We start from the raw sequence: 27,369 nt of genomic DNA, 5'->3' as shown, positions 1-27,369 counted from the left end.
TAGCGAAACATATAATAGTTGATATTTTAACAAAAAATATTTTTTTCCTCTATTTTTCCCAATCCTCGCTTCTCCAGCAGACTGTCCCTTTCCCAGACTCTATTTCCCCTCCACTAATCATTATAATTTCTAATCATTTCCCCTACTTTCCCTTACTTGACTCACTTACCCTCTTATTTCCCTTCACTAGCACTACCCTCCTTCCTGGTAATTTCCCCTACTTCCCCGCTCCTCATTTCCTATTACTTCCCCTACCTCCCCTCGCTTTCCCTTATCATCCCTCATTTCTTTTCACTTCCCCTACCTTGCCTCTACCAAAAACTAGAAAAAGGGGAATCTTTAAACAAAAAATGAATTTTTAGCAAATTAGTTTAACTTGGAACCATTTGTATTTTTTATTGGTTTTAGTTTAATTTGAGTGAAAAAATTAATCAAAAGTAGGTGCTGCACGCCTAAAAAAATGTTTTGTAGCCTATCAAGACATGAATTAAGTCGTTCAAACCTCCTATTTCCATACTTTCCCTCTCCTACTCCCATACATTCTCCTACTTCCTAACCCTTCAATCCACCCTTCCTCCTCTACTTCCCCCTTTCCACGTTCCCCCAGCTGACACTCCCCTTTCCATAATTCCCTTCCCTAGACTCCACTTCTCCTCCTCTATTCATCCGAATGTCTAATAATTTCTCCTTCTTTCCCTCATTTAGTCCCACTTCCCCTCACTCCCCCTACACGCATTCCGGATAATTTCCCCTATTTTCCCTGCCCTCACTTTCCCTACTCCTCCCTCATTTCCCCTCATTTTTCTCATTTCCCTAATTTTCACTACGTCCCCTTCCCTCATACTCCCCATTTCCTTACTTCTCGTCTTATTTCTTCTCACTTCCCCTCATTTCCCTACTTCCACTTGTCTTATTTCTTCTCGCTTCCACTTAATCCCCTTTCACTAATTTCCACTAATTTCCTTTCACTTCTCCTCTCATAATTTCCTCTTGCTTCCCCTCCTCCATCCTCGTTTCCCATACATTCTCCTAGTGTATTTGAACAAACCAAAAAAAAGATAGAAAAACCGACAAAAATCAACTTAGGCATGTTCTTTACGTAATCAGTGAACTAAAAAAAAAAATATTTTTGAAAATAAAATGTTAAAGTTTGTTAAACTAAATGTTATTTAGGTCGATTTTTTTTCAATTTTTTTATATTATTGGAAAATTGTATCGAAATTAACAATGAAAACATCTGTAAAGGGTAAAATTTAATAGTTTTCAGGAAGCTGAACAATTTTAAACTATTAACTGCTATTCATATTTTTCATAGTTTACAGAAAAAAATGAGATTTTTAACGGGTAAAAATTATATTTCTTTAATTTTAAGGATAAACCCCCAGTTTTTATTGCTTTGAAGCTCAGAAACCTTAATTATCTCATGGAATATGTTCTTTGCATAGTGAGTGGAAAAAAACAAAAGTTAAAAAAATGGTTAAAGTTTGTTAAACTAAATGCTATTTTAGTCGATTTTTATCCATTTTTTCTATATTTTTGTAAACATTTATTGAATTAAACAATATAAACATTGGAAAAGGTTACAGTTTAATAAATTCAGGAAGCTCAACAATTTTGAACGACGAACTGCTATTCATATTTTGCATAGTTTTCGAGAAAAATGAGATTCTGGTTTGGTAAAAATTATATTATTTTTGATTTTAGAGATAAAAACCCAGTTTATCTACTTACATCTCAGGAACCTTAATAATCTCATGGGTCATATTCTTTAAATAGTCAGTGAACTAAAAACAAATGTTTTTAAAAATAAAATATTAAACTTCAAGGATTCTGTATTATCATTAGAGGTAGTTACAATAGATCAATGTAGATGTCATTCCACAATCTGTGAAAATAAAAATTATCGATCAAGTTAACTCCTCAAATAACAGAAAATACTTCACGTCATTTCTCACTAGATGGAAAATACATTTTTTTAAATTTTTAAATTAATTTTGTCGCGTGCTTTCCCATTAAGCTATTAGAGAAATCAAAATAAGAATCTTGTTTCCCAGTGAAGCCAAGTTAGTAGGTCTTTTTTCAGAAGAATTTATCCTTACAAATTTTTAATTTATTTTCTATCTAGTCAGAAATGATGTTAAGTATTTTCTGTTATTTGAAGAGTTAACTTGATCGATAGTTTTGATTTCTATTTTCATAGACTGTGAAATGACCTCTACATTGACCGATAGTAACTACCTCTAATGATAATACAGATTTTTTTTAAATCACTCCTATCATGAATGTCACACCTGGCTTGAGATTACGTGTATTTCTGAAAAAAATTCTTCTTTCGATCTCTCTAATAGCTTAATGGGAAAGCACTCAACCGGCAATCGGAAGTTCTGTGGTTCGATTCCCAGTTGAACTATGTGACATGACCTTTTTTCAGAAAAAATGCATTTAAAAATATCATACTTCTTCAATCTGAATGCTATTTAAGTCGATTTTTATCCATTAAAAAAATGTATTAAATTAAATAATATAAACATCTGTAAAGGGTACAATTTAATAGTTTTCAAGAAACTGAACAATTTTAATCAATTAACTGCTATTTATATTTTTCTTAGTCTTCAAGAAAAATGAGTTTTTTATTGTTAAAAATAAAAATATCCGCCCGCTTTGCGTGCACATTCTCGTAGCGCGCCTAAGGCGCGCGACTGTTGTTCTCGCGCTTCGCACTCGATAATATATTTATCTCGCGCTCCGCGCTCGGTTTTTGTATTACCCTCAACATTTGTGCACAGACCACAATGCGAAATTTTCTACATTTTATGTTCAAAACTATTATATCAAAAGTCTATTACATTTTTTTTGTGTGTACCTTCGCCGGGTACTGCTTATTCAGATATTGCAAAATAATGTTCATTATTTTTCCTGATCCTAATAGGACCTTGCTGTGGTTGTTTAATTTTATTTAGATAATTTGCAAGTCTTTTACCCATCTATAAGAAACTTTGACAAACATTTGTAAAATTTAAAAAAAAAATTGAAATTTTTTAAAATGCTCTCAATTTTTTAATTTTGGTTGAAAATGTCTGGTTAACGAACTTAACCTTCATTTTAGGGATCTTCAGAAGTGTATAAAATGCGGACTCGATTGGACAAATTCTTCAAAAGTTAGCGTGGCTAAAACATTCAGGTAACCATACATACAGACAAACAGACAGACAAACAGACAGACACCGACCAATTTGTGTGATTTTTGGATTCTGTTCGTGCCGAAACGTAAAGATCCGTTAAAAACCAGAGATCGAAAATTTGGTCGATTACATTACACTCTCATGAATGAGAATGTAAAAGTCTTTTTATCTTAAAAATGCGTAGTACGATTTTTTTCTTTCTTAACTCAAAATAACCTGGGGGCATTCCCGAAACATGTGGAAACGAGAAATTGTATGTTCAAATACTTTTGGGTTTAACTTAATCGAAGCTAGCCGTGAATAGTTTAAACTCATTATCCATTGTTCGATTGACCTTTATGAAAATTACATTGATATTTTCTATTTAACAAATAGGAGTGGGGATACGTATGTCATATGTGGACTAGTGGAATGTGGTTTAGGGATGATTCAGTCTGTAAAAATGGGTATTGATGCATCCTTGCACTTTGAACAAAAGTCACACAGAGTTCCTTTCAGTTCAACTTCTGCGGATTTGTGTAAACAAGCAATACCCGATAACTAAGGAAATGCAGGTCATTGATGCGTCATTCGTTTCAAAGTTGGATTATTGGATCAAGATGGAAAAGACACTGCAATTACTCGAGCGAGAACAGAGCGGTAGATTATTCTGCGTATGATAACATAATGTGAGTACCTACTGTAAGTACTGAGTAGCTCATTGCCAGCCCCACAATCCGCATACTGCGACCGAAATAAGTTTATTAGAAGTCGTTCTTCTCACTAGGAATCGCTATCTCATTTTTGCCCTAATTCCCTAATCATTTTTTTATAAAGCTTTTTTTTCAAATTTAAGGAGGCTAAACAAAAAATATCAATATCAGGATATTATTGACACCTTGTGGCGAACTATGACAGATGATTTTGTGAATTTTTTCGTCTGGGGTGATTGCTAGAGAGATCCCTCCGAAAGGGATTTGGTTTAATGGTGAAATAACAATAATAAATGCACGCGAAGTTCACGTCTCTGGATTTAAATTGAAGAAATTTTAATGAGATGAAAATCAAATTTAAAATCCTATTTAACGTCCAATAACCAAATTATTGTGCAAAATTCCCGAAAATAGAACCAAGAATCCAATGACCAAATTTTGGACAACCACCATAAAATTTTCCTATTGAAATTTGAAAAAATCTAAAAAATTTCTTAAAAAATAAAAGACAAAAATTTCTTTTTTTGAACAAAAATGAAAAAGAGGAAAGAAAAATGAGATGGAAAACACCCAAATCCCCGTCCCTCTCTGTTTTATTTCTTTCGTCTTTTTTATTTGTATTATTATCAAATCACAATAAAAGAAAATTTTTATTAAAATAATCACCAACGTCTCGAGACTCATACAGCACCCTTATCAAGGCAAAAAAGAAATTCGAGCAGGAAGGTACAGCGATGAAATTACGATACTCTCTTTCTGACACCCGAGAATAAAAAAAGAATCAAAAATCAACAAATTCTTGGGTGTGTGAAAGAGAGCATCGTGAATACGTTGCTGTTCCTTCCTGATCGAATATTTTTATTTTATCTGTTTCATTTTTTTGCCTTGATAATGGTGCTAAATAAGTGCCGAAACGTTGGTGATTCTTGTTTACAATTTTTTTATTGTGATTTGACAATAATAAAAATAAAAAAGGGAAGGAAGGGGATTTGGTTGGTTGCCTTCTCATTTTTCTTTCCTCTTTTTTTATTTTTGTCCAAAAAAGAAATTTTTTTTCTTTTTAGGAGAATTGCTATCTATTTTCAAATTTCAATCTGAACATTTTATGGTGGTTGTCCAAATTTGGTCGTTGGATTCTTGGTTTTATTTTTAAGAACTTTGCACATCCCTGGATTTTATATTTCATAACATTAAAAATATAAAAAATCTGTAATTCCATTATTGCGCAAATATTTAAATATTAAGAATTTTAAAAATGTTTCAATGGGGACAATATTCAGAACGGAATAAAAAGGAATTAAACTTGAGTAATTTCTAAAAAAAAGCTTTTTAAAGATATTCTAGGTGTACTGCCAAATAAAGAATCACTTAATTTTAAAGTTTATTCATAAATTTAACGAAAAGAACCAACTAATTATTGCAACAAATTTTAGAAGAGAAATCTTAGCGAAAATAAAATTTAAATCCGTGTCAATACATTAAAGACATTAAAAATTGAATTTCCAGCAAAAAAGTTTAATTTCAACCAAATAAATTTTCTAAAAAATTGTTCATTTTCCAATACAAAAATATGAATTTTCAACAATGAAGTTAATTTACGCTCATATAGTTGAATTTTCAACTACAATGATACATAAAATGTTTAATATTTCAACGAAAAAACATCCTAATTTTCAATCAAAAAGAGTTGAATTAAACCTAAAAAGAGGAATCCAAGGAATGAATTAATCGTTTAAAAATCCACAATTTTCCATTTGTTAATTAAACTTTTCAAAATTGAACCATTTCAATTTTAATTGCAAAGTTAAATTTTGGAAAATTTTCAAATAAAAAATAATTCAATTTGAGACATTATTTTCTTCATTTTTCATTGTTTTTCATTATGGAAATTTAATATATACTAAAAACTTTGAAAATGATATGTTTATTATTATTATAAACTTTCGAACTTAATGAATTCTGACTAGTTAACAAAATTTGAAAAAAAAATGAATTCATTTTCTTATCGAAATTGTAAATTTCTGTCTTCCATTCAAATTAATAAAAAAGGGAGCAAGTGATGATAATAAGATAAATTATTGTTTATAAAATTAAATAATATAAATTATGTACTCAATAATTATAACGTAGAGAGTAATAATCTCATCTAATATTCAATATTCAAAAACAAAGGCGCCAACATCCGTATAATTCCGTACGCATAAATATCGCAGGAATTACGTAATTTTATTGCTCAGCATTCTTATTTTAATCATTACCCATAACCCTCCGGCCCACGATCCTTCTCGCAAGTAAACATACTGCTCAGCCTGAATTAATCTTTAGATTCAGGTTCCTCGTGATTTAAATACACCTGATTACAAAGAAATTCTTCTTTTATATTTTTATAATAAAAATAAGCCCCCTTTTCACTTATAGGAACAAACACTAAAATCTTCAATTTCATTTTAAAAAAAAAGTAAATTTGTTAATCAGACTACATTTTAATTTTAATTCTTTAAGCTTACGCGAGACCAGTTAAAATCTATTTCTTACTATAAAATCATGTTTATTTTCATTAAACATTTATTCCCTATCTTTCATCGGAAATAAAACCTAATTAAATTTAAATTCGCTTCCAAAAAACAAATCCCTGCACAAAATTGCAGACTTCAGGCGAAAATACTCCCAAAACAGACGAAGTAGGGTTATTTTTCACGAAAATATGGGAATAATAGGGGAATACATTATTTTTAATAAAATTAATGTAGGTACCATATTCTTAACATTTCAAGTTGAAATATATTGCGTTGGAAAAAATGGTTGAAGAATCTTCAACAAGATAAAGATAAATTTTCTACCAAAAGAAATGAATGTTCAACACAATAATATGAATATTTAACAAAAGGTAATTCGCCACTTTCAACTAGGTAGTTGAACTTTCAAAGAACAATAGTTGATTTTTCTACCAGTAAAAATAATTCCCAACAAACAATGTAAATAGTTGATTCTTTAACCAAAATATATTTTAATACATTTTTAATAAAAACAATATACAAAAAAGCTGAATTTTAAACAAAAAAGTTAATTTTCAACAAAATCGTTTTATTTTTAACTAAAAAGAGGTATCTTCAACCAAAAAATGCATTTTTCACAGAGTAGTTCAGCTTTCAACCAAGCAGGTAGTTGAATTTTTGACGAAAAAAGATCAGTTCTTAACCAAATATTTTAATTTTCAACAAATTAGTGAAAATTTCAACCGAAGAGATGAATCTTCAACAAAAAAAAATATTTTTCTCTACAAAGTAGTGCAATTTTCAACTACTAATTTATTCGATACCAATTCTTTTATTCTGTATATAACAATAAAAATCAATTGAATTAAATTAATATTAATTGGTTTAATTTCCAATCAAAAAATATGAAATTTCAACAAATTAATCCAATTTTGAACCAAACAGATGAATTCCCAACCAAAAGATTTACTTTCAACAAAGCAGTTCAGCTTTAGACTAAATTAGTTGAACTTTCAACCCGATAGTTGAATTTTCAACAAAAAAGGTAATTTGAAAAAATAGTTAAATATTTAACCAATCTTCAACGAAAAAATTGAATTTTTACAAAGTTGTTCAACTAAATTTTCGAACAAAAAATATGAGTTCTTAAATAAATAGTTCAATTTTCAACCAAAGGGATAAATCTTGAACTAAAAAATTAATTGTTTACAAATTAGTGTAATTTTCAATCAAACAGTTAAATTTTCATCCCAAAGAGATGATTTTTTAACAAAGTAGATCCATTTTTAACGAAATAATGTAATTTTCAATAAAAAAAATATGAAGTATAAACCCAACATGTAAGAGCAGACTTTTAAATTAAAAAGAATTAAATTTCAACAAAAAAAAAAGACTTTTCTAGTAAAGATAATTTTTGAATCTAAAAAAAATCCACCCGAAACGTTTTACGCGCCCCAGACTGTTTACATCCGGATCTGGCTATAATGAGTTAGTTCCCACCCACCGTCAGCCCCAAAATTGTCGGCGCTATAGAAGAGTTTCACTATAGTTGAATTTTCAACGAAATAGTATAGAATTTTTAATAAAAAGAGGTGAATTCTGAACCACCAAAAATATAATAGTAAATTCTTTAATTAAAAATAATAAACTTTTAATAAAAAAGGATTACTTTTCAACAAAAAATTAATTTTCTATCCAAAAAGATTGTTGAATTTTTGACAAAAAAGGATGACTTTATAACAAAAACAGTAACTTCTAAACCAAAAAGATGAATTATAAACCCAAAATATAAGAGTATCCTTTTATATTAAAAACAATAAACTTTCGACGAAAAAAGATTACTTTTCTACGAGGAGATCAATATTTTATCTAAAAGGACGAATTTTCTGTTTAAAAAAACAAAATTTTCAACAACACATTTGAATTTTTTGCCAAAAAATATGACTTTTTGACCAAACAGTTTAAATTTTAAAGAAATTGTAGAATTTTTAACGAAAACAGATTAATTCTGAACCAAAGATATAATAGTAGACTCTTCAGTTAAAAATAATTAACTATACAAAATATGACTTTATACAATAAAATTAAAGAGTTCTATAAAAGCGAATGGTTGAATTATCAACCAAAAATATGTCTCTTAACAAAAATAATTGAATTTTTAACAAAATAATTAAATTTTCAGCTAGAAAGATTAAGTCTGAACCCAAAAAAAGTGAATTTTCTATTCAAAAAGACGACTAGAACTGCCGAATAAAAGGATGACTTTTTAACAAAATAGTTAAATTTTCAACAAAATAATTAAATTTTTAACCAAAAAGATGATTTATGAACTGAAAAAATAATAATAGACTCTTCAATTAAAAATAGTTAACTTTCAAGTAAAAAATATGCATTTTCCATCCAGAAAAAGAAGACTATTTTATAAAAAATATGAGTTGAATTTTCTACAAAACAATTAAATTTTCAATCACATTGATGAATTCAAAACACAAAATATACAATCAGATTTTTCAGATAGTAAGAATCAAATTTAAACAACAAAATTATTTTTCTACAAAAAAAAAATAATTTTCTACCTGAAAGGACGACTTTTCTATCCTGAAACCGTATGTTCAACAAATCAGTTGAATGTTTGACCAAAAAATATGTCTATTTGAGAAAATAGTTCAATTTTTAACAAAATAATGAATTTTGAACCAAAAAGATGCATTATGAGCCAAAAATATATTAGTAGACTCTTCAATAAAAAATAATTAACTGTGAGAAAAAAGATGATTTTTCTTCAACAAAAAAAATGAGTTTTCTGTGCTGAAAGACGAATTTAATGCCGACCAAAAAGGATGACTTATTAACAGAATAGTTCAATTTTCAAGAAAGTAATTAAATTTCCACCCAAAAAGATGATTTCTTAACTGTAAAAAAAATAATAGACTCTTCAACCAAATATAATTAACTTTGAACAAAAAAAGATGAATTTTATATCCAGACGGACCAATTCTCTAAAAAAAAGACAAGTTGATTTTTCAACAAAATAATTAAATTTTTAACCAGAAAGATGTATTCTAAACCCAAAGTAAAAGAGTATATTATTGAATTAAGAAGAATTAACTTTCAACTAAAAATCTTACTTTTCCATCAAAAGATAAATTTTCAAATTAAAAGGACGAATTCAATAAAAAAGAATAAACTTTTAACCAAAAATATGATTTTTATAAAAAAAAAAATTTCTATTCAAATTAAAAATAATTAACTTACAAACAGAAATAATTGGATTTTCTTATTAGGTTCTATTAATTCAGTTTGCATTTCAGTGAAAAAACGAGAAAAGGGAAAGTTTCTTGAAAACCCCATGAGGGGAATGAGTATGAAGTCTAAAATTGGCAAGTAAAAAGCGAAACAAAGAATTTCATTTCCGATTTGATAAAGTACATTTCTGAATTTTTTTCTTTAAGTATCTCGTTTTAAGTCTTGGCATCAGAAAAGTTGTTCACGAGTCATCGAAAGAGCTTTTTGGACGAGTGGCGGTCGAGCTTCTTAATCATAAAAATAGGTTCCTTTCAAAGAGAGTATAATGGTCGTAGATTTCTTTTGCACTCGATGGTACATATTAATTTATCAAAGGCCCATTATATGGACCTATATCGGCAATTAAAATCTAATTGAGTATTTCCAATTTTAATGTTAATGCAATTTCGGGATTACGTTGACATTAGATTTATACATTTCCGGTTTACTTTCTTATTTTTTTATTTCCGTTTTCCGTCACCAAAATAATTTTCGCACCCTTACTAACATTTCCGTCGATCAAAATAGGAGCCATAAATGATTTATATAAAGTTAATCAATGTTTTAACCTTTTTAATCTTTTTGATATTTTTATGAATAAGATAACTTTTTAAACTTTTAAATTGGAAAAAATATTAATTTGTGAGCTTTGTTTTTAATTCACTAGCATTATCAATGTAGTCTTATTTTTCAATTTGAGAGGAAAAATAGCTTTTAAAACAAAACAAAAAATTTCGAATAACTATTTATTTTTCAGGTTTCTTTGTTTTTAAGGTTGTATAAACATAATTTTATTAATATTCTTGAGAAGATTCAAACAGATTTTTAAACATTCAGATATGTCGAATCAAAATTTCAACAAGAACTTTTATCGTCATCCAAATTTATTTATATCCAAGAAAGACCAATTTTCTACAAATTTTTTTAATTTAACCCGAAAATATGAATTTTCAACAAAAAGTTCATTTACAACTAAATAGTTGAATTTTAACCAAATACATGAGTTTTCTGTACTAAAAAGATTAATCTTCTACAAAGAAAACGAATTTTAGAGTAAAATGATAAATTTTCAAGGAAACATGTATTAGTTGATATTTCTATCTAAAGAGGCGGTTAATTTAAAATCAAAAACAGTTGAGTTCATAACAACAAATTTTCAACAATATAGTTGAATCCTCAATAAAAAAGATTTTAGTTTCACTCCAAACAGTTGCAGTATAATTTGAAGGGAAAAATAATTTACAAAGAATTTCAAAAAAAAGTTTGAAGATTTCAGAAATATGTAGAGCAACGATTTAAAAGATTTCTAAGCATTTTTTTCTCACAGGGTTTTGTAAAATTCTAGGAAAATATTGATATAGATTAAAAACTGTTTTGGACTTTTCGATGTTTGGAAAAAATGTTAGAATATTTCATCAATCCCTGTATTATTATTTTTTTAATTTCGTAAATCTTTTGTAATATTCTTAAATATTTTTAAAAATTTGTTGAAGTTAATTTTTCACTGTAAATCTTAAAAAACTACATTTTGATTAAATTTTATAAATCGCTTCCAATTTAAAATTATTTTCGAAATTTGTTAAAAACTTCTAAATATATTTTTAAATTATTTAAATTTTTCGCATATTTTGGAAAAATTGCAAATTAAAAAAAAACTGCCTTAAAACCTTCCAGCTTTTTTTTTACACTTTTCGAAATCTTTTTAAAAATGCTTTCAAAATAAATTTTGTTAAAAAAAGCTTATAAAATTTTCGTAGAAATTTTCAGAAAAGGTTGTTATTCTGTCGAAACCTTTCAAAATTTTGAAAAAGCTTCTCAATTTTTTGTAAAAAATCTTCAAATATCAACATTTTGATTTAAATCTGTTGAAGTACTAAGTTTAAAATTATTATTATTATTATTATATCATTAGAAATGTGTTAATTTTTTTTTTATTTTTCTTTAAATTAATTTTTCATAACAAAGAATCAAGTGAAATTTTTCCTGGAATCTTAAAAGAAACATTGATTTTCTTAAAACATTTAAAAACCCTTAAAACGCTTTAAAATTTTATTGAAGATTTTCAAAAATCTACATTTTCTTATAATTTGTGGAAAAGTTTCCAAATTTTAAATTATTTTTTAATTTTCTCAAAACTTCTAAAACTTTGAAATATATTTTGGGATAATTGAAAGTTTTCATTCTTTTTTGACATATTTTCGAGAATTTCGTTCCAATAATTTTTTTATCTAGGAAAATATTTCAAATTATTAAAAAATTAATTAAAAATGAACCACTCGATTAGAAAATATTATGAACAAAAATTTAATTAATTTTATTACGATTAGTGCGATTTAAATTATCTATAATAATTAATAAATGGCAGTAATTATCCTTTAGTTTGATAGATTTTTTCCTTATTTTGGATTTACGACTTCTATTATTTTTCCACTGGTAACTACTTTATTAGTTAATATATATTTTTAGCTGGAGGACAATGAATTTCATTTTTGCCACTTATAGAATGTATTATCTATATTTTCATTATTATCCTTACAATGTTAAACCGGTTACGCAAAAATGATAATGATGTCTTTGCAATTGAAATGCAAGTCTAGACTTGTGTTACTATACACTAACAATCCAGGCTTGTTACGAGCGAAGTTATTTTTTGAACTAAGCACAGAAAGTTATTTGTGCCACCTGGATTCGCGCCAAATCTGATACGAGTTCAAGTTCAACAAACTTCTCAAATTTTTCTTCTCACAAATCTTTATGACTTCCAATTTCCCATTTAGAATTCCAATCTACAAAATTGAATAAGTTTTTTTAATAATTTAAAAAATTGAACTATTCTAAAAAAACATTCAAAATTGCACCAAAATTGAGTCTTCAATTACAAAAATTCAAAATTGAAGAATTTTCAATTGCAAATATTCAAATTTGCACTATTCAAAACAAAAAACGTTCAAAATTATATATACTTTCAAATTTAAAATGTAAATCTTAAAAATTGAATAAATTGCAATCGTATAGTTTGAAAATTTAAGAGTTTTTCATTGTAAACCTTCAAAAACGTAGATCTTTGAATTTTATATATTTAAAATTAATAATTTTTTAATTTTGGAAATTAATAAATAAAAGTGATGCAAGTTTTAAGTATTACAATTTAATATTCTGTAATTTTTTAGACTTACATACGAAATTTCTTCAATTTAGTACATTCCTAACCGAAAACTTGAAAGCCGTCTAAACTTATAAAGTGGAAAAATGTTCAATTTGCGAACTCTGTTTTTAATTCACATATGAATTAAAACAATCGCCATCTTTCAAAATTTAACATTTAAGAATTTTTATTTATGCATCATATTTTTGATGTTTTACATTATAAATTTCTTTAACTTGCAAGGTTTAGAATTGAAAACTTGACTTTTGATCTTCAAAATCATCCAAATTCAAGAATTTGTATTTATGTATACTTAAAATTGAATAACTTTGAATAAATCTTAATAATTAAAGAGTTTTTAGTTTGCGTAATTTAAAAATAAAAATTATGCAAGATTTCAGGTTTACAATTCAAAATTATGTTATTTTGATGCTTTAAATTCTAAATTTCTTCGATTTTGAAGATTTATAATTAAAAACTTAATTTTTAATTTCCAGTATTATAAAAGCTTAAGTATTATTATTGATAAATGCTTCAAATTGAAGAGATTTCAATTTTGATGCTTTGCATTCGAAATATTTCAATTTGGCTGATTTATAATTGAAAACTTGAATTCATATTTTCAAGACCATCAGAACTTAAGAATTTTTATTGATCAATCTTTAAAATTGAAGAAATTTCAATTTCGACAAATTGAAATTCACTATATTTTGTAATTTTGATGTATTGCATTCGAAATATCTCAATTTGAAATGTTTAGAATGGAAAGCTTGACTTTTTATTTCAAAAATCAGCATAACTTAAGAATTTTTATTTATAAATCTTTAAAATTGAAGGAATTTCCATTTGGCAATGTACAATTCAATATTTTGTCATTTTGACGCTTTGCATTCGAAATACCTCAATTTGGAAGATTTACAATTAAAAACTTTTGCAATTCCGATAATTTATATTAAAAAATTCTTCAGTTTTAAAGATTTATAAAATGGAAAACTTGAATTTAGTTTCCAATATAATCAAAATTTAAGAGTTTTTATTTATAAATCTCTAAAATTCCAGAGTTTTAAATTATAACTCTTTAAAATTGTAGAGCTTTGTATGGTAAATCTGTTATACTAAACAGTTTTTTAATTTATAAAATATAGCAATAATAATCATGCAAATTTTAAGTTTTACAATTTGGAAAATTTAGAAAAAACTTGATTTTTGACTTTCAAAATCATCAAAATTTAAGAATTTTTATTTACATATTTTAAAAATTAAAGAGTTTTTAATTGTAAATCTTCAAATTTGAACTACTGAAGAAACATATTAAAAATGAAAGGTTCTTCTATTGCAAATATTGCAAGATACTCATGAACATTCCAAACACAATTTTTGTCTTTGCTGTTAATTTCTGCTGGGATAAAATCTCACATTTAAATGAATATGTTATGGATTACTGAAAGCCGATTAAAATTAAAATTTTTAAACAAACCTAAATTGTATAGCCGATATTGTTTTTTAAATATTTGTTTTAATTTATGATTATCAATGATATTGCAAAGTACTTCAAACTGGAATATATTTTAATTTGATAAATATACAATCAAAATAAGAAACGGAATAAGCGCGCTATTTTTGCCTGTTCATTAAATAATTTTCATACAAATCTCACCCGAAAATTAAATAATTCGTCAAAATATATATAAACTTCAGAAAAAAGATTGCAGTAAACTACGTATATATTTATTAATTTTCTGACAAATATTTTTCAAACCTCCCAACTATTTCAATCATTGAAATATTTTGTCTTGACTTCGAATTAAATTCGAATGCATATTTTAGTTATCTTTTCTTTTCTTTCGATTATATGATTATAAATGACTTAAGCCACAAAGAAAAAGGAACTTTTAAAATTTTAAAGAGAATGAGAACTGAAAAATGTTTAGGTGATAATACTGAAAGATGTGTTATTGATAAAATGCATACTGTTCTTTCCTTAGCCTATGACCTTGTCAAAACCCACAAAACTGCCTTCCCTTTGCGACCAGTTATTTCCATAATAGGTTCTCCAAGTAGAAAATTGGAAGAGTTATTGAGTAAAATTATTAAAAAATTTCTAGAAATCACAGAAACCTCGATTAAAAATAGTAATGCTTTTTTAAAAAGTTATGAAAGAGTTGAAATTAAAATAAAAAAAACTTTAGGATTTGATTGAAATTCATACTAAAATTCCTAAAGAAAACAATTTCTGGATGCTATCAAATATGTTTTTCGTTCAGGACATTTCAAATTTAATAATAATTTCTATAAACAAAAGTTTGGGACTGCAAAAGGAACGGTTTTGTCTCTTATTTTAGCTGATATTGTTATGCGGAATTCAGAGAATAAAAGTTTTAAAAAAATTGATTTTAATATTGATTTTTATGTAAGATATGTCGATGATTTAGCACTTAGTGTAGATAAAAATAATGTTGATATTATTCTAAATGCTTCTAACAGCATACACCCAAGCTTACAATTTACTATATATTGCAATAGAGACTCAATGGAAATAACATATTCTTGATATGACTTTAATTAAAACTTATGAAGGACACATTATCACAGACTGGCTTAGAAAAACTACTTGCTTAGGAAAAATATTTGTTTTCTCTCGATTACTCTATTCAAAACAAGATAGGAGTTACACAAATTTTGATTCATAGAGCCCTTGAATTATCAAATCCAGTTTTTCATGAAATATTATTCAATTATGCAAACAAATTCTTTCCTTAAACATTATCCATTTGATTTTATTAATAAATATGTGCATAACAGAATAAATTATATAACAAACAAAAACAGTTATCAAAATATGTTGTTCTTCCTTATTTTGGGAGAATCTCGAAGAATATAAAGATATGAGAAGCTAGATAAACAATGAGTTATTTACAAAGTTAATTGCAAAAACTGTAATACTGTTTATATATTAGAAAAAAAACATCAAAATAATGTTCACAAATGTCCTAGATATCATTCAGTCCTTTCTCAGCATAAAATTACACATGGTCACGCCTTTAATTGGAATGGTGTTAAAATTCTGTATCATAAAAGAAATCAGAAAAAGAAGAGAAGTCATGGAGATGCTATTTATAAAGAGAGAGGATAACAAAGCTAATAATTTGAAAAGAAATATCTCAAAATGCAGAAAAATATGGGATAGGGTTATTAATTCGATGATTTTTTTTTTGCTTGCAAGTAAAAAAGAATTCTTTTATAGAACAATAATTTGCTCACCAATGATATGGAGTACATTATATTAAATCACCATTTATAAATGTCTGTTAAAATGTTGTTTTTAAGTATTATCTTAATTTTTTCATAGCTTAAGTATTTTTATAAATAGTCATTGATTGACGACAAAACATTTTGGTTACTTAGTAGTATAAAAAAGACTGAGAAATATTGAGGAAAAAGTTTTGTTATATTTGCCTCTAATGAGCCGAGAAGGTGATTTTTTAAGTTTAATTTTAAATTGTGAATCTTTTTATGTTTTGTTATTTGTTATTGCATAAAATTATTCATTAGAAAGTAGATTTGATTTAAATCTTTAAAAAAAAGAATAATCTATGCCACCGCAGGTAACTAAATCTTCTTTAATAAAAAACTCAAGAAAAATTCAACTCACCATGTATTTTTTATGGAAAAGCTGTGTGACCTTTTTTTCCTTCCTCTGCCGAAAGTCCAAAATTTAGTTTTTGTTTCCTTTTCTGTGGATTTCTTCTCTTTAAAAATCTGTGATGGGACACTGGGACTGGCCTCTTTGAAGGGATTTAAATGTTCCGGATAATCGTGGATGGAAATACTGGGACGTCGTGATGACATCTTTTTCGAAAAAATTTTTTCACTGTTAAATTCAAGAGGATAATTTGGGTTTTCAGTGCTTGGATCTCCTCATTTTTTCAGATTTGATATTATCTGCAAAATATTTAGAAAAATAAGTTTAGTAAGTATTGTTCTTGTGCTAATATTAAGTATCAGGGTGGTGGAGATCAGGGAAAATTTGAAAATCAGGAAATTTTGTTTTTAAGGAAAAGTCAGGAAAAATTGAGGGATTTTGAGAAATAAATCTTGCAAAAGTCAATTAGTCAAAAAGTCAATTAGTCAAAAGTCAGTTAGTCAAGAAGTCAAAAGTCAATTAGTCAAAAGTCAAAAAGTCATTTATTCAAATAACTGTCAAGATAATAAATTTGACATTTTGGATAAAATTTGTTTTATTCCGTTTATAAAAGATTCCATGTTGGAAATGTTACATGGTATAGGATTATGGGTTTTGAATATTAATGTTCAGGAAAAATGAAAAATTGGTCAGAGCAGTGCGTTTTTAAGAAATTCTGAAAATTAAGTTTTGCGGCCACACTGATCTAATATTCTTGTTAGTAATTTATTTGCCTTGTATTTCTATTTCGGGTTTCTTAAACTGCTTCCTCATGGCGCTCACATTCTTAATTAAAAATTTTATCATTTGCTTGAAAATTCAAAAATTTTGTTACAAAAAGATCCTATTTGGTTGAAACTTTAACTGTTTTGTTGAAAATATTTCGTTTTGGGCTGGGAATTCAACTGAAATTTTTCTTGGTTGGAAATTAAACATTTTGTTGTTGTTGAAAGTGCATCTTTTTTGCTTAAAAATTCATCTGTTTTAGCAGAAATTTAATCTTTTTTCGATAAAAGTAAAATTGCTTGTTGAAAACAATTTTTCTTTGCTGTAATTGTCATAATTTTTTTATGAAGAATAATAATTTTAGTGGAAAACTCATATTTTGGTTGATTTAAACATTCTTTTTGTTTAAGCTCATTTTTGTGACTGAACATGTAAATGTCCCATTTTTGGTTAAATATTAATTATTTTCAGTTAAAAATTCATCTTTGTTGGTTCAAATTTAACTTTTTTTTTGAAATTTTATATTTTTTGTTTGAAAATTCGTCTTTTTGGTCCAAAACTTGATATTTTTAAATTAAAAATTCATTTACTCAGATAAAAGTTGAAATAAAAGTTCATTTCTGGTTGAAAATTCATTTTTTTATTTAAATTAATTTTTTTAACTGAAAATGTACCTTTTTCATTTTTCCTTTAAAATGTATCATTTTTAGTTAAAAATTCGTCTTTTTTGATAAAAAACTAATCTTCTCAGTTTAAAAATTGTTTTTTTTTTATTAAAAATGCATCTGTTTGGTTGAAATTTAACATTCTTGTTGAAAATTTAGATTTTTTATAAAAAATTTGGCTTTTTTGGCTTCATATTTGAAAAGTCAGGATGATTTTTTTCTTTCTTGACTGAAAAATTGGTATTTGTTGCAAATCGATTTTTGGTGGAAAATTCATCATCTTAGTTAAAAATTCATCTGTTTGAAAATTGAACTATACTGAATACATTTTTTTGCTGAATTAAAATTTTTTACTGCAAATTTAACTTTTTAATTTAAAATTGATTTTTCTTACAATGGAAAATTCAATTATTTGTTTGTAAATTCATGTATTTTGGTCACAGTTTGTTCTTTTTGGCAGAAAAATAATCATGTTGGTTGAAAATTCGTTACTTTCGTTTTAAAATTAATATCTTTTTGTAGAAATTTCATTTTTTTTCTGAATATCAACTACTACAATTCTTTCTTGAATTCACCTTTGTAGGTTAAAATTTTAACTATTTGATTAAAAACTCAACTATTTTGTTGAAAATTGTAATATATTGTTTAAAATTCAATTTTTTGGTCAAATATTTATTAACTATTTGTTTCTTGAATAAATATATGTGAATAAATGTAACTGTTTAGTTAAACATTAATTTGTTGTTGTTAAAAATTCAAGTATTGAATAAAAAATAAATTTTTTTAGTTTTTTCTCGAAGACCAAATTATTTTGTTGAAAATTCATCTTTTTTGGTAGAAATTTAATCTTATTGATTGAAAATTCGTCTTCTTGGTTTCTTTTCTTGGAAAATTCGTCTTCTTTTTCTGGAAATTTCATCTTTTTTTATGAAATATCAATTGTAACATTTTTTCAAATTCATATTTGTAGGTTAAAAATTCAACTATTTGATTAAAAATTTCAATAGTTTGTTAAAAATTCAAATTTTTTGTTGAACATTTAACCATTTGATTGAAAATTCATCTTTGTATAGGTTTAAAATTCAATTATTTGTTTAAAAGTTTAACTAAAAGTTTATGTTAAAGTTTAAACTTGTGTGAAAATCCGAACAATTGATTGAACATTCCTCTTTGCAAGCTGAAAATTCAACAATTTTGTGCAAAAATTAACTGTTTCGTTAAAAAGTCATCTTATTTCGACTGCTGAAAATTCATCTTTTATGGCAGAAGATTAATTTTTTTCGGATGAAATAAATTTTAAAAATTTGTAATTAAAAAATTTTAATTAGATTAATTGAGTGATTAATCTGTCTGGAATTTAATTCATTGTTCGATCTCGATATTTGTGGATACACTTTGTGCAAAGGATATCGCATGAAAGTAAATCTTGATAAATCGCCGCTCTATGCACACGCGTTGTTATCCATAGTCAGGATTTTAATTGATAACAAATATTTACGGAACTTTGAGTCAACAGTGAAATCCCACAGATAATGCGTAACTGACATTCAGGGCAATAAAAATAGTTAGGACTGGTATATTTATCACATACTGAATTACGACATTTGACATGATCCAAAAATAAAAAAACTATATTTGCGAGTAAGTATTTCAAACGTATAATCTTACCATTTTTTTATTTTATAATGTTTTTGGTAGAGAATTCGTTCTTTCTTTGTGGGACGAAAAATTAACTGTTTTTTTTTAAGTCAACCATATGGATGAAATTAAAATTTTTTTTGAAAAGAAAATTTTGGTTGAAAATTAATTTACATTGCTTGAAACCTTATTTTCGGATTGAAAATTTTATTTGGTTAAAAATTCAATTTTCATTGCAAATTCATATTTTTGGGCTGAAGATTCAACTGTTTAGTGGATAATTTCACTTTTGTTCTTAAAAGTTCAACATTTTGGATGACACTTTTTTCTCAATTGACTAAACAATCTTTCTAAGATGAAATTTAAACTATTTTGTTAAATTTCGTTTAGAAGTCATCTTTTTTTTGTTAAAAGCTAATTTGTTTGTTACAGGTTCATCATTTTAGTTGAAAACAAACTTTTTTTTGTTGAAAATTTATCTGTTAGGTTGAAAATTTAACTATTTTATTGAAAATTCGTTTTTGAGCTGGAAATTGGTTTTTTTTAAACGAATCATTGATGTGAAAATGAGTTTTTCGTTGAAGATTCATAATTTAAATTAAAAATTTATTTGGCTGCTTGAAAATTCATTTTTTTAACTGAAAATTTAATTATTCTATTTAACCCTAATTAGTCACACGGAGTGAACATAACCCCGAAAAATTGTCGAGCTCCTCGTAGAGTGCTTGGTTAGAGCCGTTTTTTAAAATATTTTTTTATTTAAACAATTGATTTCGGTTGCAAAAACTAAAAGATCATCTTTTGCAATCATTAAAGAATCCCTAACCTTTTTTTTAGATTTCTGGGACTCATGATTGGGGTACTGTTCACCCAGTGTGACTATTATGCGATTCTGATGAAGTGTGACTAATTAGGATTAAATTACTAAAATTTATCTTTTTTAGTTGAAATCGTTTGTTTAGTTGATAATATAACTTTTATGTTGAAATTTCTTTTTTTTTTTGTTGAAAATTAATTTTTTAACTGAAAATGTAACTATTCTATTTTTGTTAAAAACATATCTTTTTTGTTGTTGTTCAAAATTTGTATTTGAAAATTTAACTGTTTGGTAGAAAATTCACATATTTAGTAGAAAATTCTTATTTGTTGGTAGAAAATTCGTTGAAAAAAAACATTTCATTTTTCGTTGTCCCAGTGTGACTATAATGCGATTCTAATGAAATGTGACTAATTACGGTTAAGTTACTAGAATTTATCTTTTTTAGTTGAAAATTCAACTTATAGGCAGAAAATTCACGTATTTAGTATAAAATTCTTATTTTTTGGTAGAAACTCATTCAAAAATTCATCTTTTTGGTTAAAAACTTATTTCTTTGGTTGATAATTTATGTTTTAACTGAAAATTCAAGTATTTTCTTTGTTATTGAAAATTTATCTTTTTTAGTTAAAATTCATTGTTATTTTTGATTAAAGATTCGTCATTTTAGTTAAAAATTCATTTCTTTGGCTGACAATTAAACCACTTTGTTGAAAATTTCCGTTTCTTTTTGGTTAAAAATTCATCATTTTATTGGAAGGCATTTTTTAATTGATAATTTAACTATTTTATAACTATTCCGTTTTTAGTTAAAAGTGTATCTTTTTTTGTTGTTAAAAATTCATATATGTTGTTAAAAATTAATCCTTTTTAGTATGAAGTAATTCTTCTTAGATGAAAATTAACCGTTTAGTTTGAAAATTAATTTTTTTGGTTAAAAATTCAACCAGTTTTTTATTAATTCGTTCTGTAATTGGAATTTAATTTTTTTAATTAGAAAATTAACTCTTCTATTGTTTGTGGAAAATTGATCTTTCTATGTTGAAAATTGCACAGTTTGGTTGAAAATGCATGTATTTTTTTGAAATATCGACTTTTGAAGTACAGTGCGCAAAATCACAAAATTCGCAACAAGTAAATTTAAGAAGGCACAAATTATAGGCTGTGCGCGTTCAGACTAAAAAAAACGTATTGGTCATTTTGTTGTTTAACCCAGATATTTTGTTAGATAAAGCATTTGGTTCATTCAATAAAAAAATTTTGTTGGGTCAATAAAATATTTTGTTGAATCAGCCAACATTTGTTTGACTCAACCAAATTTTCATTTATATCCAAGAAAACCGTTTTTTATTTTAAGAAAAATTGTTTTCTGTGTGAATATATGATTGAAATTTAATTGAGCAATCCTGATGCAGGCTGGACTGCGCTTTAATTTAGCATAAGTGAAGTGATACATGTTCTTATAAGATGCTGGTGGGCACAAACAATACCCTTGCTAACCAGACGATGTAATTGGGTCGCGATTGCATCAATACATCGCTATAATACTAACTCAAGTTAAACTCTATTATTTATCAACTGTATTCAAATCATTGATATTTGATCAAATAAACAAAACAAATTAATATTTAAAATCAAAATTAATAAATTATTCAATTTCCTTTTATATCAATTTTATAAATTTTAAATATAAAATAAAAAGTGCATAGAGTAAATAATTCTAGTAGGGATCACAGTAAGTCCCTTATTCCCCAATTTCTCTTTTCCCCCGTTTTTGAAAATACAATTCAAAGAAAAAAAACAGAACCAACTTGTAGAGAATTTGCCCATAAAAATAAAGTATAGGAAATATAACATGACGAAAGAGGACGAAAAAGATATCGCACACTTTAATGAGATATGTACTTTTTTCTTATAACATTTAAATTATAAAAACATTTTTTTATTTAAAGAAAGTGGTACAATGATATATCCCAAAAAGCTCGCAATCATTTTTATTATTGGAAACCTGATTGACTTTTCATTAATTGCAGTTTCCCGATATAACTCAAATTTGAATAAATTATTGAAAATATTATCCATGACTTATGTTAGTGATTTTCGCTGAAAGTTATTATTAAAAAAAAATGAATTTTAATATAAAATAATAAAGTTTTAAAAGAGACTTAACATCGGTAAAAATTTTAGATTTTCTATTCGTATTTTCCAATAGAAATACGCATTTTTAAACAAAATTCATCATCACATTTCTAATTTTCAATAATTTAAACCTTTTTTCAAGTTGCGTTGTTTGATTTTGTTACTATTTATTTTACCAGAAAATGACATTTTTGAACGAAAATAATTAGATTATAAAGGTTCATAATTTTTTAAGCAATTTTAGGTTGCAAAAATCATTAAAATTCAAGAAATTAAATTCAGAATACATCAAAATTTTAATTGTTTAGCTTCGAACATGCAACTCTAACTACGTGATTTTTAAACATTAAAAAGAATTGCAACAATCTCTCGTTTTTATTTATTTTTTTTAAAATCACAAATTTGATTGTGTTGGGTTCTTGTTTTTTTTTTAATTTCCAAAAAAAAATTTTTTACTGGAATTTGGTGTTTCACCTGAAATTAGTATTTTTAAAGAAAAATAATAATTGTATTTAAATTAAATTGATATTTTTTTAGAATAATTTATATATCTATATTTATTTATTTATTTATTCAGTAATCATTTAGATTTGAAATATTCGTAATTTTTAACAGTTTTAGGTTGTATTGTTCATTCACATCGAGAATCGATATTTTCAAACAAAAATAATTATAATTCAAACAAATTAAAAATCTTTTAACAATTTTTGATTCTGTTAATGTTTTTCATCGGAAATTGATATTTTTAGTAAAAATTATTGGATTTCAAAGAAGATTAAATAAAATGTGTGTACAATAATTGTCGGTCAAGCTATCTGTTTTCACTGAAAATATGTATATAGATTCGCAAGAAGATTTACAATCTTAAACATTTTCGCGTTATGTTGTTTTTGTGTTTTTCGTGAAAAATTGGATTTTAAAATAAAAAACCCATACACATTTTCAGATTATTATTATTATTATTATTATTATTATTATTATTATTATCAGTTAAAGTCACTAAATTAACCATTATTGCACCAGAAATTGGTATAGAATTTAAAGAAGATTTACAATTTGAGAACAATTTATTATGTTTATCAATTTTCATAAAAAACCTGTTATTTAAGCGACACACAAAAGGTTGTTATTTTAATTGTTGTCGTCTAAAATTTCTCCTTTCAATAAAAAATCATTGGATTTAGAAGATTATTTATAATATATGAACAATAATTTGACTTCAAAAATTAAACTTATAATTTTTGGACGCTAGGATATGTTAGTGTTTTTCTTTTTTCCGTCAGAAATTGGTATTTTTTAACAAAACTGCAACATTTTGATGGTCTATAAAAAAACATTGTATAAATATTAATTCTGAACTAATATGAATTGTGATCAATTTTATCATAAAAATTGTGCTAGCCTTTCTTTTCCATTATTTTAGATAATGGGATACAAATTTGGAGTTAATATTAATTTTATATTTTTATATAAAAAGTATTTTCTAGTTTAATCATATTTGTGGTTCCTTATAAAAGTGCTGCATTCCATAATTTTTTCATTACGCTGTTATTCTTATTACAATTATTATAATATTTTATTGCAATGTATTTATTTACAATTAAATTGCTGGCGAACTGTGATCCCCTGAGCTATTTTTATAGACTTAGTTCTTAGTTCAATTATTTCTTTTAGTTTTGTTCAATAAATTTCTGATTATCATTGATTGTGCAATACGTGTTGATGTTTAATGGAAATATAAATCATAAAAGTTTACAGATGTTTTGAGTTTGCAAGATACATCACGTGAATAGATGCTTATGACTTTAACAAACGCAATTAGTTCAATTAGTCCACTGTGCTCGCCATTTACTTCTCATCTCGACCCTTTTGATACGTACTCTTCTTCATACTTTATTTTTTTCATACTTCTAAGATGTTAGGAAATTATAAGATACTTTACAAAATTAATTAAATAATTGAAGCCACTAACTAGCATTACGAATTTTTCTGCAACTTTAGGCCTGAAAAAGCTGGAAAGGAGAGAATCTTCGTTATTTGTAATCTAAAAATATATTATTGAAAAAATTTTTAACTTGTGCAATATCAACGAATCTTTACCAAAATACATACAATACATTTTCAAACAACTAGTTGAACTTTCAACCAAAAAGAGGAATTTTCAACTCAGAAGATTAAGTTTCAACTAAAAAAGACAAGTTTTTAACAAAATACATACATTTTTAACCAAATTGTTTAATTTTCAACAAAGAAGATTAAATTTTTACCAAAAACGATGAATTTGTAACAAATAATAGACAAACAAATTAAACAAATTTGATAAATTTTCAAACACATAATTCAATTTTTAAACTAAGAAAGATCAATTTTTAACAAAAAATGGAATGGTTAAGTATTCAATAAAAAAAAAAATAAACCATTTTCTACAGAACAGTTTGAATTTTCATAATAAAATCAAATTTTCTACATTATGGATACATTTTCAACCCGAAAATAAAAGTCTGAATCTGAAAATATAAATATTCAATAGAAAAAGTTCATTTTCAATCCAACAGTTAAATTTTCAACCAAACATTTAAACTTTCAGTTTAAAAATTATTTTTGACTGAAAAAGAATACATTTTCAACAAAGTATTTCAATTTTCAACCAAAGGGATACATTTTCAATAAAAATTATGAATCTGCAACCCATAAAATGAATGTTTAAGAAAGTAATCCAACTTTCAATTAAGGTTTTAAGTTTCTTACTTAAAAAGCTGAATTTTCAACCAAAAATGTATCGTTGTTGTAACCAAAAAAGAGTTTAGTTTGAAACCAGGAACGGTTGAATTAAAAAAATATATGAATGTTGAACAAAATCTTTGAATACTCAACTTGAACAAAAAAGATGAATTTTTAACCAAAAGTGAAATGGTCAAATTTTCAGTTAAAACAATTAATTTTTAAAAATCTGCCCTTGCGCGGACACATTCACATCCCACGCTGCGCGCGCGGCTCGCAAGTTTTAGCGTGCCTACAACACGCAATTGTTGTTTCTCACGCTTCGTGCTCGTTCTTTGCATTTCTCCCACATTCGTGCACAGACCTTTCAAAATTAATGATCAATGAATCGACAACTGTAATTTTGCGATTGTAAATTCTCTTTGGTTAAAGCTCTTTTTTTAGAATTATTATTTTATTTTTATTCTTGTTTTTTACGATTAAAAAAACTACGCTTCCTAACAAAAAAATATTCGTAAAAAATTTGTAAATCTTTTTTGGTTGAATACATTTTGTTTCACTTATTCTCGTAGCTTGTATCGTTGTATTCAAATATATATTTTTTATTTTCAATGTTGTTTTTCAAAAATAAAACAAAAACTACTTATCCTAATAAAAGTAAGTAACAGACACCGACGTAAAAACTATTTTTTCTGATCCAGGGGGTCTCAAAATCTCGACATTTCATGGAATCCGCGAAAAGCGTTTTTTAGACAAAACTAATACCTTCTCATCAGGATGAGAATGTAAATAAAAATACATACATTTTTAACCTAATCGTTTAATTTCCAACCAAGAGGATTAGGTTTCTACAAAAAACTACGAATTTCTTATCAAATTAGATAAATTTTCGACCACATAGTTGAATCTTTAAACGAAAAGAAATCAATATTTAACCAAAAATGAATAGTTAAATTTTTAATCTAAAGAAAAGAATTTTCTATTCAATAGTTGCATTTTTAGCAAAATAGATACCTTATTATATTAATACTAATCATTTAAAATTGAATTTTCAAACAAGAAAATGAGTTTTCTAGAAGAAAAGACGAAATACCAAGAAAATAGTTGAATTTTCAACCAAAAAAGATTAGTTTTTAACCAAATTAGTTGGATTTTCTTATCAATAAATAAATAGAAATTTTGATCATGTATAGACAAAAGAATAATCTTTTAAATAAACATTGAAACATGGGAAAAACTACATAGGAAACCATGTGGAAAACTATATATAGTAATTTGAGCCCGAATCCTATATACATTTTCCCATAGGTTCAACTTTTTTTTATTATTGTTTTCATAATTGGTAAATATTCCAATTTCGAATGTTCAAGTTGAAAGTTAAGCGATGGGGAAGCGCATATTATAAATTATAATTCATGACATGTCCTTCCCAGTTCTTCAACTTCCAAACTTCTTCCCAACTTCAACATTCAAAATTATCATATTTTACAATTTTGAAAACAAATTAAATTCTAAAAAAATTGGACAAGAGAAAGTTTATCCCATATAGTTTCCTAAATAGTTTCCTCTATATAGTTTCCTACATCGGATTTTTTAAATAGGGACAGAAAATTAACTTAATTTTCCCATGCACAATTTTTTATTTCATAAGCCATGTTTTTGACCATACTTATTTTGTTTCGCATTAATTTTCTTCATCGAATAAAATTAAACATCTTATTTGAAGAATTGACTTCTTAAAATGTAAGAAATTTAAATTATATTAAAATACAAATTAAAAATCCTATTGTCCAATAATCAAATTGATGCAAACTTCTGAAAAAACAAGAATCCAACGACAAAATTTGGACCACAACAAACGAAAGTGCTCCAATTCTAATCTGATTTTTTTTTTAAATTTGGACAAAAATAAAAAAGAGGAAAGATTTTCCATTTCTCTTTCCTCTTTTTTATTTTCGTGCGAAACTTTTAGTTTTATTTTTTCAGATTACAATAGGAGCATTTTTTTTTGTTTTGGTCCAAATTTGGTCGTTCGATTCTTGTTACTTTTTCAGGAGTATGCATCAAATTGAGTCCTCACTCTTTATACCAGGTGTATACATATGAAACCGGTATTGCCATCTAGCGGCCAGTAGGCACACTTGTAGGCACTGTCGGAACTTACCATTTGTGCTAATTGGCG

General features: G+C 26.0%; 1 protein-coding gene across 2 annotated transcripts in view; it reads right to left on the bottom strand.

Moving 5' to 3' along the window:
* Window positions 1-27,369, bottom strand: part of LOC117178829 (protein piccolo-like) — a 60,081-nt gene that overhangs the window by 18,439 nt on the left and 14,273 nt on the right. For both annotated transcript variants that reach the window (XM_033370324.1, XM_033370325.1), the window contains exon 2: window positions 16,452-16,741. In XM_033370324.1, coding sequence (XP_033226215.1) covers window positions 16,452-16,648 — 197 coding nt within the window. In that variant the 5' untranslated portion in view covers window positions 16,649-16,741. The remainder of the gene's footprint in view (window positions 1-16,451; window positions 16,742-27,369) is intronic.

This window comes from Belonocnema kinseyi, chromosome 8, assembly GCF_010883055.1.
Source record: "Belonocnema kinseyi isolate 2016_QV_RU_SX_M_011 chromosome 8, B_treatae_v1, whole genome shotgun sequence".
NCBI classification, from domain to species: Eukaryota; Metazoa; Arthropoda; class Insecta; order Hymenoptera; family Cynipidae; genus Belonocnema; species Belonocnema kinseyi.
This window is presented reverse-complemented; position numbering and strand designations above follow the sequence as displayed.